This window comes from Uloborus diversus, chromosome 9 (genome assembly GCF_026930045.1).
Source record: "Uloborus diversus isolate 005 chromosome 9, Udiv.v.3.1, whole genome shotgun sequence".
In the NCBI taxonomy this organism is placed as follows: Eukaryota; Metazoa; Arthropoda; class Arachnida; order Araneae; family Uloboridae; genus Uloborus; species Uloborus diversus.
This window is the reverse complement of record NC_072739.1, coordinates 95175910-95190200: the sequence shown is the minus strand read 5'-3', so window position 1 is coordinate 95190200 and position 14291 is coordinate 95175910. Positions and strand designations below refer to the sequence as shown.

Below are 14291 nucleotides of genomic sequence, written 5' to 3'. Positions count from 1 at the left end.
CAAAAGAGAGAAAAATACCCCTAAAACATTCCCCCCCCCAGGTGGGCACCCCAGTTAACAAATTAATAAACTTATGCTAAAATAATCAACTGAAAATTTTACTTTAATTCCAGAAAACAAAGATTCACTCTCCTAAAAGATGCAAATTAACATCTTAAATACAGTATTAAGAGAAATTCTCAACGCGTTCACTTTTTAAAAACAAATTAATAAACTTACGCTTAAATAATCAACTTAAAATTTCCCTTTAATTCCCGAAAATAATGATTAACATTATTAAAAAATGCAAATTAATATCCTAAATATATTATTAAAAGTCGTTCTCAACATGTTAACAATTTTTTTTAAACATAGATAAAATTATACTTAAATAATCAACTGAAAATTTCACATTAATTTCAGAAAATAAAGATTAACATTCGTAAATGATGCAAATTAACATTTTAAACAAACTATTAAGAGTCTTCTTAAACACGTTCACACTTTTAAAAATAAATTAATAAACCAATTCTTAAATAATCAACTTGAAATTTTACTAAATTCCAAAAAATAAAGTTACACATTCTTAATGCAAATTAACATCTTATATATAATATTAAAAAATATGTTAACATGTTCAATCTTTCTTGAATGAATTTATAAATTTATATTTGAACAATGAACTTAAATTTTACTTTAATTCTAGAAAAAATAAAAATACACATTCTTAAAAAACACAAATTAAATTCTTAAATATATTATTAAAAATTATACTATACAATTAAAAAATTAGAAAGGAGGGAGGCGAGAGGAGTAGTGGAATGCATTCCTCCCGCAAGTCGGAACTTGACTGTATTTTAATTTTCAACACGGCCGCTCCTCCAACTTCAAGCGCTTTGATATGAACCATTTCAAGGTCGACTTTTCACTTCAGCGTGCTAAAGCGGAGAGAGTGAAAGAGGGAGGGAGAAATTATTGGCAACATACTGTCAGCAGATTCGCGAAGGAGAGGGGGGGGGGACCATGTGGGGGAATGCCAGAAGCTGGGTTTGAAGAGGAATGGTTGTTTTTGAAGCAGCAATTAAAAGAGAAAGCATCATCGAAAAGTTTATGAAACAGTGAAAGCTTTAACTGGAATTTTTGCAAAAGTAAATTGAAAATTAAACCCTCATTTCGTACCGGATAACCCCACATCAACCACGGATAACTCTCACATTTTTACCGGATAACTGCCCGGATATCCTGCAAAAAACTGTCGGATATCCGAATCCGGAGTGGCTTGCCGGATTGGATACCTCATAGTTCCGGATAGTTAAAAAATCAGCCGGATAGGCCGGATACCGGATAGTTACCGGATATCTGGTGCATTCCTAATTTGAAATTGAGATAATTAGTATTTAACCTGCTTTACATGTGTGAAAAAATATGCATTTTAGACACATTACTTTAAATGAGTGCATTTATTGTTATGCAGATACATTTGCTGCAAACATTTGCATTGCCCAATAATCATTAATGAATATTAATATTAAACTTTGTTATCTTCGAAATAAGTTAATGAAAAAAAATTACTTTTAGCTTTCTTAGATGTACACCTATTCTTTGAGTTATTAAAAATACCTAGATTATTTAATAGGTCTATAAGGAAACTGTGGGGGATTTTTTTCATAATTAAATACATATTTGGACTGCTGAAATTTCTCATGCTAATGCCCATAAAGCAGTAACACCTCCCCTTTATTTAAATAATCTAGTGTAGCAAAAGGAATGGAATACACAAATGTGTTCGGTAAAACCTTCCCCAAAACAAAAGTCTGGTTACGACCCTGTAAAAAATAATAATAAATCTTGAGCAGACTGGGGCTCCATCTATGCAGTACACACAAAAATAAGTTTTGTTTACTCTCTAGCTGCAATTCCCATTTAGATGCTTTTGACTTATGAAGGGCATGTTTAGTTTAGTATTAGTCTTAAATTGAGCTAGTGAGAAGCAAAGGGATGTAAATGATAAAATTAAAAATTTGGAGATAAACAGTACAAATGATAGAAGAGCCTTTCCTCTGCTTTGGGGCAGTAAATAGTACTAGTAGTCTCTGTAGGTGCTGCTGTACAGTGTGATTTAGAAAAAAAAAAAAAAATTAATGAAAGCCAACCTAGGATCTGAACTTTAAACCATGATTTACTCAAAACTTGGAATAGTCCATTTAAATCCTTTTGCTTCTCTCTGCCTCAATTGACATTTGACTATCGTTGCTATTATCTCATGCTTCGAATAGTTTTATTTTACAAATGCCGAACATTAGCAACCAAGCCTTCACCAACTCTCCAGTACTTTTTAAAAATGTCCTCATATCGAGATAGCACAATGCAACTATTTTAATGTTCGGAGGTCATTGGTTGTTTAGAGTCACATAAAAAACATCCTGGGGCAAGTACGGATCCAGAAATATTTCAAGGAGGGTGCTATTAATTTTTTAACTTACCTCTTACTACATATTTGATTTATTACTGCATATAAATTACTACATATCTTATGCTTGTGGAAGGGAGGGGGAGAGGCTGCTACAGCATTTTATCTAAAGCAACTAAGATATATTAATTTAACCAAAAAGACCCCCTGAACCTATTCCTTTTCCGTAGAAAGAGGTATTTTAAAATTTCATTTTAAAACTTCAATTTCATAATAATTCCGTTGGATTGCTTTGAAACTCCCGCCCCTGAACATCATTGAAGGTAGTCTAAAATTGTGTTTTATGGAACTTCAGTTTCGAAAAATTACTGGGGGAAAATCGCTAAACTCACCCTTTCCCCTAACACTACCTGAGATGTCTACAATTGCGTCTTTAAGACTTAAGTTTCGCGAAATAGCCGGGAGAATGTCTTTATCATTGCTAAAGATAGTCTATAATTGCCTATTTGATACTTCAATTCCAAAAAGTTCCCAGGAGGGTGCAGTGGCGTAACATAGGGGGGGCAAAGGGGACACTCGCCCCGGGCGGCACTTTGCTAGGGGCGGCAAATTCCGTAACACTACATTAACATCAAAAAGGTTTTTTTTTTATTATTCAGATGGCGCTTTGCTAGGGATGTATCACTAAATCAACATCAAAATGTTTTTTTTTACTCTTCAGTTCTAACTTGTCTCAGGAAATTTTTCTCGTTGAGGCACTAGCACGAAATACTGGATATTGACATGCATGGGGACCATTATCACTGGCGCTGACATAAAAAGACGAGAACAGAGAGGACAATCTCGTTGGAGAAGATTATAAATCACAAAGATCGACAAGCAGGCAGGGCGGACTGGGTCCCCCAAGAGGGCGCCAACCTTAACTACCAAAGGGCATGAAAGAACTGAGGTTCAAGGGCACAAAGGTTGTAAAGGTGTAAAAATAATAAAAAAAACCGCACTGGATTGAGGGCGTGAAAAAACAAAGTCTCACAGGTTCAAGGGCGCTAAAAATAATTAAATAAAGTAAACGAATTCGCACAGGTTTGAGGGAGCTAAAAAAATTAAAAAAAAAACAAAGGCACTCAGAGAACGTTTGAGGGTGCATCGGTCATTGGGCCAGTCCGCCCCTGCAAGCAGTCACTGCCTTAACTAATGTGATTGCGCCTCCACGTGTTTCCCTTGACGGGACTAAAAAACCTGATGCGTCCTCGGTTTTTTTTTTGCGCCCTTGTTCCTGAGCTCCTTTTTTTTAAACCTTCGAACTTTTTTTTTCATTTTATTTTATTTGTGCCTTTGAATGTGTGCGCCTTTGGTTTTTTTCACTTTTTTTCTTTTTTTTGCCCTCCCCTCGAACCTGTGTGACTGTTTCTTTTTGCGCACTCAAACCTGAGCGCCTTCTCATACGCGGATTTAGGACTAAGTTCCTGGAGGGACAGGATTTTTTTTTTTTTTGAGCAATATTAATTTTAATCAAGGCTGGTTTAATTTCCGTGTCCCTAAGCTTTTTCAGGTTTTGGTTCTCTTTTTTTTAGCCCACACAACTTTTAAGTACCAACAACCTACCCAATTTTAAGGGGTCCGTGGGGTTTCTCCCTGGAGGAATTTTCGTAAAATAGATTTAAAATTCTGCATTTGAAGCCTTATAAGGGGTAATTAGGATTACCAAAATCTCAAAAAATAGCAAAATACTGTTTTGTGAACTAAGATAATAAACAGCAAAAATTGTCTTCGGATTGACAAATCAGTGACAGCAGTATTCTGAGAGAAAAAGCGAGGGAGCTGCTTATTTGGACAATTCATAATTTATACACTTGATAAGAAATAAAATTTAAGCACCCTTTTGCTTAGGAATTTCAAAGACTCATCTAATCCGTTTCAAGGACTCGAGAACAATTGAAATTATTTAAGGCACTTCATTTGCCCTTTCCAGACTGTGAAATTTTGTACTAGAGTGTACAGTTTCACCCAAAGCTATAGTTTGTTTATTTTATAGGTAAATCTTTTTTTTTTTAAATCTTTGTTTCATTTTCTAATTTGTTGAAATAATCATTGATTATTTTAAGTATTGCAGTTGAATACATAGCTCGTTCAATAGATATTTTCATCTATAATAGCTTTCAGTTCAAAGTAGTCGTTTTCAACACATTTCTGAATCCCAGTTACTACTTGTAATAGAATGTAAGGTGCCCCCCCCCCCCACTAGAAAAGAACAGTCGCTATTCTCTTCATTTTCTCTTCTGAACTATTCAAAAAAGAAAAATTATGATTTTTTCTTTTAAGGTTTTGGAAGGTGTTTGTTACTATGTGTAAAGTTCTCCCAAGACTGGGGGGCATTGCCCCTCCATAAGTCCGCCCATGCGCCTTCTGATAGCCAAAAATGTCTATTTGAGAAATATTCTCAACAGTTCATTTTGAAAGCTAAGTGTAAACTAAGTAAATGTTTTTACTCACTTCTTTATTAATGAAAAGGCAGTTAATCTTGTCCCTTAAAGGACGATTGTTTCAAATTGAGTATCGGGAGAATCAATGTGTAAACATCTCAACGACTTTCGAACGACGTGTTTCGTCAGGAAGAAGGATGTGATGTCAGAGCACGAGCGGAGGTGATGTTATCTCCTGATAGCTCCGTGGCAAATCGAATGTTCTGGAAGCATCCAGACTGAACTCTTACGTAGGCATATCCGGCGTGACGTGCATTGAGTGCGCTGTATTATATAAGCAGGGGGAAATGAGAAGGAAATCACTTCCTTCTTCTGCTCGCGTTTCTAATTTTCGACTGACGATAGTTGTATTTTTGAGAGGATCGTTCGCTGTTGAAGCGACGTCCTGCACTTAGGGGATGGCTTTTAGAATTTCGTCATGAGAGTTAGGGACTTAAAAATTTTTGAAACATTTTAGAGTAATTTATGTTAGGGTGTCAAATGTTTTTTTGAAAAGATGTTCTTTTTGGAACATTAAGATTGATTTGAGTATTGTTGAAGTACCTCATACTTGTTTATACTATTTATCAAAGTTAAAGTTTATTTTACAGTTGTTAATTATTGGATTTATGAATAAAATGAATTAGCCTTACAACTTGAATTCTGACATTTCATTCACTTGATAGCTACAGAAATGTGAAACAGAAAGGCTTCTGCTAAACTTGGTGTTTACCTTCCTTGCGGGAGTTAGACACAATTTGTTAGGTCAACACTTTCTCTCTTTTTTTGCGTCATAGAACATGTGCGCCTTCGGTTTTTTATTTTACTTATTTTTTTTTCCTTGCGTTCTCAAACCTATGCATTCTTTTTTTTTTGGCGCCCTTGATCCTGAGCGCCTCATTTTTTTTATTCTCACTCTCAACCCTGAGCGATTGTTTTTTTTTGCGCCCTGGAACCCCTTTTTTTCCATTGTATTTCATTTGTGCCTTCGAACGTTTGCGCCAATGTTTTCTTTTCTTTGTGTCCTCCCCTCGAACCTGTGCGCATGTTTCTTTTTGCTCCCTTAAACCTGTGTGACTTTTTTTTTTGTTTTTATGTGGGCCTTTGAACTTATGCGCTTTTGTGTCTTTGTTTTGGGGGGGGGGGGCTTTGAGAGTCAAGGTTGGCACCCGCTTAGGGGACCTAGTCCGTCCCTAGTAGAAAGATCCATTTTTGGGTCCAAAACGTAAATTTCGAATAAAAAAAGAACTATTCATGGAAATTTTCTCAAATGTCTATAACCTTCCCAGCACAAACCTAAATAAATTGAAAATTTTAACGAAATCAGTCCGGTATTTTCTGAATTTACCCCGTACATATACATTTGGATTTTGTGTTTTATTTATATAAAGAAAATATTAAAGCTAATTTATAGACACACTTAATTTCATTCGTAATCTTCAGTGTGATAGTACTTCAATAAATATACATAATCCGGGAAGGTTTGTGACTGAAGATCTGTGATGCGACTTATATGCAACATACGGTGCTTCAAGATTTATTATTATTTTTTAATTTATATTTATTTTATTTTAGTTATTTATTTATATTTATTTTATTTTAGTTATTTATTTATATTTATTTTTAGTATTTTTTTTTTAATCTGAACTTTTTTTCGGACATGAGGCTCATAGAAGTAAAGCTGATACTTGAATTTAACATCGAAAAGTACAATCGCAAACAAACTGTGGAAAAAAGAAAAAACAGTTCGTTTAGATGATTTTTTAAATATTTTAGGGGGGGGGGGAGAACCACAGTGAGGGTCCCTTCTTGCTACAAATGCTCATCTTTTAAACTTTTCTTTTCTCTAGTCCCTCAGAAGAATGTTAACGATTAATAAAGTGCTCCCTCCCACTCCAAATAAAAATATTGGCTTAGAAAAAATTGGGTGAAGGAGGAGGTTGATCTCCAGAACTCCAAAACAGGGTGGGTAATAGAAAGAAATAGTGGTCATATTTGCAGGTCCAGATCTATAAATTTTGGACCCCCCAGCAACTAAATCTGCAGGGCCTCTCCCCAGAGGCCTGCAGTGTATACTTGCAATGTTAGTCTTATCTTAGTGCTAGTTTTTTTTTTTTTTTTCAGTTTCTTGGGCCGTTGGGCCCCTTAAGGCCATGCCACCCCACCCCCACACTGCGGGGTCTGCGGATATGCAGATCTGGGACTGCATATATGGATTCAGGAGTCATTTAAAAAAGCCACATTTTATACAACATTTTACAGAAACGACTGATACACTCGATATTGATAGTGTTGTTAAAGAATTTCTATTGATGAAAAGTAGAAAATTAAAAATTTTAGGTTAAGAAGAAAAAATCTTTTCAAGTATAAAAAAAATGTATCGATCAGGTACTTTATAATCATAGTTTTTTCTTCTTCTTTTCAATAAAAGATTTAAAAAATACTACCAGTATACAGTTTTAGATCACATTTTAAAATGTTTTTATCCAGAGAAAATATTATCTCTCATAATGCAATCATTTTTGAAAAATATTTATTAGAAGTTTTTCGATCAACAGTATTTCCTTTTGAAGTAAGATTATATTAAAATGTAAAACATGTTTTAGATAATAAAATCTTGTTTTCGTTCTGTAAAATATTAAGCATGTCGATTTTTTGTTGTATGGGGGGGGGGCATATAGCAGGTCAATGTAAGAGGGGCGGCAGAAACCTACGCTACGCCGCTGTGAGGGTGATTCGAAACCCATTCCTTTCCTTTTCATCATTAAAAATGTCCTACACTTGCGTTTGAGGACTTAAAGTAGGGAAAAATCGCAGCTACTAGATTCTTCAAGGGAGGGGCGGTCGCATCTCCCTTGTATCCGTCCTTGTCCTCCTCCATCTGATTCGATAGGGAATGGTCTCACATGCAGTCATGTCCAGTGAGTCCTCTAAAGAGAGCCACTGCTGTCTTCCATGGATTACTGGTAATTGCTCTGTTTTCCTCAAGAGGCATCCATCTCTTGTTAAGAGCATATTACATCATGTCTTATTTGCTTTTTGAATTGTAAAAATCTATTTACTATAGTGAAAATATTTATGCATTAAATGTGGGTGTGCTTTCGTGAAAAGTTAGCATCATCACAAAAATAATTGACTTGAAAACATTTCTTAATCTTTCTACTGTACTAGCTTTAAATATTTAACTTCAAAGGTTGATAACCTATTGCAAAAATCAGTTACAGAGTAAACTTGGGTTACGCAGGAAATGATAATAAAAGACAAAAACAAACTTGTTTCAGTGCTTCAGAAACTGTTTTATAAAAACCACCAAGCTATTCAAGAGCAATGAAGAAAAATGAAGACAAGTATGTAAGGGTTAAAATGAACTCAAAATTTAAAGAATAAAAAGAAAATTTATCATGCCTAATATGAAATGAGACAAAAAAATAGAGAAGGCGGATTAATTATGCTGACTAAGGATGATCAAGTAATAATGATCAAAACAATGACTGCAAAAAGTTGCATGGAATGAATCCAGAACAACTTAAAATCCCAAAGAAGATATTTCAAGATGTGAAAATGCTTTCTGCATATAGTTGTCTCAGAGCAACAGGAAAACATCCCAGGAACAACACTAAGATATCATACTGTTGCTCTGTCTCGATATGTAGTGTAATTATCCCTTTACATATGTTCTCTTTTCCTATTCCTTTAAAAACTAATTTCAGTTTAAAGTTTTCCCTTTTATCTTTTTTTTTTTAAAAATCCATTCTCATGCTTGTGTTTTCTTTCAAAAGTTATCAGGGACAAAGCTAAATTAAAGTAATTTTTGTATATTAATTATATACATTAAATAAAACCCTGATTTCTGGAAAAAAGCTTTTTTTGAATGGAATGAAAACCAAGAGAAAAGAGGTTTTATATTGTGTAAAGTTGCAACATACATTTTTAACTCTTTTAGTTATTGTTCATGAATATACTATAATATATATTTTATTTGGATATTTTGTTTTGGCAGGCCTTCCTGAAGCAAGTCACCTTGTCCGATGTCAAAGCAATTCAGCTAGATATTTAGTCGATCCCAATACTAAACGACATAGTGTGGTTGTTCCGTTTGAAAACCCTCCAGGTGGTTATCTAAAAGTTTTTTTTTTAATTATTTTTTCACAAATCACTAATATTCGTTATATAATTCTTAGATGAAGTTTTCTGTTAAAAATTATGTGATTTAGATTGTCATATTAGTTGGGAATTGCAGCAGATTTTATGTAAATTAGGAATTGTGTTGCATACATTTGACATGTTTAAATATTGTTTAGTTTTTTTCTGCATTTCACATCTATTTAATGGTTGGTACTCTACTCATACATACTAGCTGAAAGTTTAATAATTGTGTAAAAAATATCTTGCTTTTTCTGTTTTCAGTGGGTCAACATTTTTCTACATATATATACAAGTTTGCCTGTTTTGGTTCATGCAAAGGAGGACCAGACAGAAGGCCTTTAATGGTTGTCTTCACACTGGAAAGAGGGTAAGTTCATTTAAATTTGTTTGGTTAGATGTCCAAGCTTTTTTTAAAAATAATCATTCCTTTTACTATATTATTTAGTTTTTTTTTTACTTTGCCAATTTCAGTGAAGAAGTAATTGCTCGTCACAAATTGGATGTAAAAATTTGCGCCTGTCCTGGGCGGGATCAAAAAATTGCAGAACAGGAACTAACTTTCCAAGGAAAGCCTGCGAGAACGAAGAAAAAATACTCTGAAATAAGTATGATGATTACCTTGAATGTTTGAGATATATTAAAGTTTTAAAATATTAATCGCAGAAATTATTTATTTGTTTTTCTTTCTCATAAAGGTGTCGTTGAGCATTCAAAAAGTGTTCATCTTTCCCCTAAGAAAAGTAGATTGTCCCAAAACAAGGAAGGACCCTTTACAGTCACAGTAAGTTGGAATTTTCAAAAGTATTTTTTAAAGTGTTAAATACTGTGTTGTTTGAATAGTTGTCTTTTACTTCTGTGGGAAGGTAAGGCGCAGTATCTGCACAAATGAGTTTTTGAGACATTTTGAAGAAACGAGTTTTGGATTCCATGTGACAATAGAGAAATGTTGGAATTGCGACGCTTTTTTCGTGCTTTATTTTAAGCGGAAACTGAACGAGCAGGATTGTACAATAGGACTAAAGTACAAGAGATGATAAAAATGCAGGAAAAAAATGAAAAATTTGTAGTAACTGCACTTTATTTTCCCATGGCAGATTAATTTTTTGCAGTTACTGTGCTTTACCTTCACACGGAAGTTAATTCTTTAGTTGGATTCAAAATTTCATGGTTTGAAACTATTGCTACAGTTCACTCTGACCAACAGCTTAACTTTATTTTTTGTAAACCTAATCAAACGAAATAAAGAACTAAATTATTCTTTCAATGAATAGATCAGTGGTGCTCAGCCTATGGCTCTTAGGCCATATGCAACCCAAGAAGCTGATCCATGTGACCAGGGGCAGACTGGGTCCCCCTAGATTGTAGTAACCTTGACTCCTGAAGGAGACGCACAGATTCAAGGGGGAGCAAAAAAAAAAAAAAAAAAAAAAAAATCAAAGGCGCACAATTTCGAGGGTGCACTGGCTGTCCCGACCCTGCTCTTCACTTTTACGGAATGAAAACTATGTTCTGGAAACTTAAAAAAAAAAAAGAATATTTCGTCGCCTCAGAGCAATAGTAAGATATCTAATCCCAGAAATAACACCTAGATATCTTACTGTTGCTCTGAGGCAACGAATTGTTATTCAATATCAAGAATGATAGTTTCGAATTTGCAGCCAAATGTTCAAAAAAAAAAAATTTGCTTCTAAAAGACAAATGGAAATTACGATTGAGAAAAAGCACGTGTACAGTAAGTAAACTCCCAATTATCCGCGGAATAGGGTGGCATGGTAACCGCGGATGAACGAAGACAACGGATAATCCAAATAATACGTAAAAAACTATATTTAGTGTATGCAATAGCTAAAACATATTAACATTCACACATACTGCCCTGTGCAGGTAAAAGGCAGTAACTGCAAATTTTTTCATTTTTTTGTATTCTTGTCATCTATTGTACGTTATCTTTACTGTACAAGATCGCTTATTTGGTTTCCGTTGAAAGAAGAGTGCAAAAAAAAAAAACGTCTAATTCTAACATTTCCCTATTGTTAGTATGGAATCCAAAACGCATTTCTTCAGATAACTCGAAAACTCATTTTTGCATATGCTGCCGTTAATCTGCACACGGCAGCATACATTTGAATTATTCTAAAAACACTGCTACATTGCATCTCCTAACATTCAATGTAAATAAAAATGAGCTCATGTGTGCGTCACATGACTTCCTTTTACTCTAATTTAATGATAATAGTGCCTTCGACTTGGAGTAAGCAAAGAAACTTCACATATTTTCACCCCAAGTTTGTTGCAAACCGAAGCAAAAAAAAATCATTTTATTCAGATTAATTTTCCCAATATTGGCAATTGAAATGTGATTTAACTCTCTAAATATCACTAATAGTGGAAAAATTGAAACCAGATAAAAAAATATAAAAAACACGCCAAATTTGTTGCCAAGTTGACGACTAAAAGCTTGGCAATATATTGCTAAGTGTTTGTCAAATTATAACACCACTTGAGTTTGCATTGAAATTAACATTGATTTCCCCCCAAAAAGGTGTAAAAGACCCCCTTTAGAGCATCAGATTGCAGTTAAAAAGAGAAGTGCACAACTAGATCCCACAGGAGTCTACGTACAAAATTTCAACTTTCTAGGATATACAGATCTTGAGTTATGCGACATACATACTTATGTACAGACATCGCAAGAAAACTCGTTGTATAACTGGGGAATCGTCAAAATGGATATTTCGCATGTCTTTATGTTCTAAGGCACTTGTGGTAGAGTCGAAAAAAAAACTCAACAGTCATTCGGGGGTGAGCAAAATGGAAATTAAGGCTGCTTTTTGAGTGAAAATTTTTTCGCAAATACAATACTTCCTTTTTTGTAAAAGGAAGTAAAAATATATGTAAAATCTAAAAGCGAACAATAACATAATTATAAGTTTTTTTAAAAACTGAAAGGACCCGTGGATAACCCGACGGTTGGTAATCAGTTGGTTTACTGTACTAATGATGACAACAATTTTTAGTTCGTAATTTTCTTACCTTTTCCGTATTTTCCCTCATTATCTAGAAAAAATGCAAATATCTTTTAATGTATATGTGTTCTGGTCCGCAAGATTCATCTTAATATGAGGTGCGGCTCTCAAGTTAAAAAGATTGGGCGTCACTGGAATAGACAACTATTTGTCACAAAATTAACAGCAAAAATGTGCTCTTGTTATTACTAAAATAATGTGACTTTACAGGGTGCTGCATATCAACTAGTGATGTTCCGGGTATCCGTATCCGCGGATATCCGAGGGAAAATAAAGATCTGTATCCGAATCCATTACTTTTTTGAGGGATCTTAAACGGATCTTTTCTATTCTAAAAATTCTGAAATATTTGAATAAAAGACCTTTAAATTCCATTTAAATTAGGTTATATTCCCTATTTAAATTAAAAGGTATTATTTCAGATGCCAACGACCCTCTGAGATATGTTTTTTTTTTTTTTCATTTTTAGTTTAATGTTAGTATTTGTTATTGATTCGAGGTTTCTGTTAATTCTTCATTTTGGTTTTTCTCCGCATCCTTCAAAAGAGTGGGACAAAATTCTTCATTTACTGTTTGTAAAGGTGTTCCCGGCTCTGTTATTCCGTCGGTTGGAGTAATCTGGGTGGATTGGATCAGCGCTGCATTTATGCTGAAATAAAATGCGAAAAATTATTGCTAGCCAATCCAGTAGCAGCTTTACACTCTTGCTCTTGTATCCCACATCTACCGAGCAAGCTAGAAATAATTTTTCACATTCTGTTTAAGCATTAATGCAGCGCTGACCCGTTCCTTCCAACTCTCCCTCAATTTTAACGCAGATTTCTTTAAAGAGTCAGTTTCATACTCTTTATTATATTTTTGGCGTAGATGACATTTTTTAAAGAAACAGTGTTATTATTATGACGGGAATACCTTCCGTAATAAATTTTAAACTTGGATAATTGAATTGGGGGAGAAAAAAAAATTGAGATCCATATCCGCGGATCTTGACACTAATGATCCGTATCCGTATCCGCGGATCTACTTTTTTAACGATCCGGCACATCACTAATATCAACCTGTATTTGGAGAGGGTGCTGTGTGAGTTGTGGTGGAAGCAGTAGTGATGCATAGCAGTATATGTGCCATTTTTAGGGTAGTAGTAATGGCATGTCGTGGGGAGATCTGTCATGTGTTGTAAAGGAGTATATTCACAAGAGTGGTTTTTTGATTATTCCTCAGCAAGATGTTGGGTTCCAACTGCAATGATTTTGATTGTTTTGATAATATTAATGAAGTGTTGTTGGTATGTTCCAAAACTTTTATCTAATCTCATATGATTTGTTAAACCCAGACACAACAGCACACTAAAGAGGCCCTTCTTTTCAAAAATTGTGATACATTCAAAGAGCCAGTTAGAAAATGTGTATGAAATTGGGTCTATTACCCATTACACTGATCCAAGCAGTTGCAAGTAACTACTAAAAGAAATTTTAACTACCAAATATGAGATAAGACAAATAAAATGTTTCCCTTTTTCATGTTTTGTTTGTTTGATTAGGTCAGTTGGTTCTGTTGGGTTTTTGGAACAAGAGCCGTTAATAGGCTATACTGCTGCAGTTCTTAAAAAGTAGAAAAAGGTGATTTGATTAAGAATATCTCATTTTTATTATTTGTATATCTTTTTAGGTTGATGATGAAGAATCTTACCAATTCCTAAAACAAATGAAAATGTTTTTCTTCATGTGTAAAACAATAAAAAGCTTACCACCTTATGTTCAGAAGTATGCAATGCAATTGTAAGTAATATAAATATCTTAAAAATTTTATAAAATATTTTGGTTATGTTTTTCCTTGTAAGTAATTTATTAAAATGTTTAAAATGGTTATAAATGTTAAAACCTTCCTTTTTATTTGCATTCTTAGTATAATTCCTTTTGTAGCTGGAACACACAAATTAAATGCATGCATGCAAAGAGTTAGCAAATAATGTAAAAAAATTGAGATTAAATAATGGTCCATGCAAAAAATAGAAAAATGCATTTTTTTTTAAAAAATTAAGAACTATGTATGTAATCTTTATCAAGGATAATGATAAGAATCAGGAATATTTCTTAATAAACCAGCTGTTAAATTCTGAAGTTCGAAAGCAAGAACTCCTAGAGAACTCATAAATGTGACTAATGTGACTAAGGTCATTGCTTAACACGTTTTCTGCGACATTAATAACAAGTAGTTTTGGAGCCATAGCCAAGAAGTGTGCTACAGTGACAACTCTTCATTGGTTCT

At 34.0% G+C, this 14291-nt stretch overlaps 1 protein-coding gene across 2 annotated transcripts in view; it reads left to right on the top strand.

Moving 5' to 3' along the window:
- Nucleotides 1-14291, top strand: part of LOC129229375 (cellular tumor antigen p53-like) — a 54466-nt gene that overhangs the window by 36550 nt on the left and 3625 nt on the right. For both annotated transcript variants that reach the window (XR_008581091.1, XM_054863667.1), the window contains exons 8-12: nucleotides 8852-8962; nucleotides 9259-9364; nucleotides 9469-9602; nucleotides 9693-9778; nucleotides 13692-13801. Coding sequence is in view for 1 of the 2 variants with exons in the window: in XM_054863667.1 (XP_054719642.1) it covers nucleotides 8852-8962; nucleotides 9259-9364; nucleotides 9469-9602; nucleotides 9693-9778; nucleotides 13692-13801 (547 nt within the window). In the remaining variant the exon portion in view is untranslated. The remainder of the gene's footprint in view (nucleotides 1-8851; nucleotides 8963-9258; nucleotides 9365-9468; nucleotides 9603-9692; nucleotides 9779-13691; nucleotides 13802-14291) is intronic.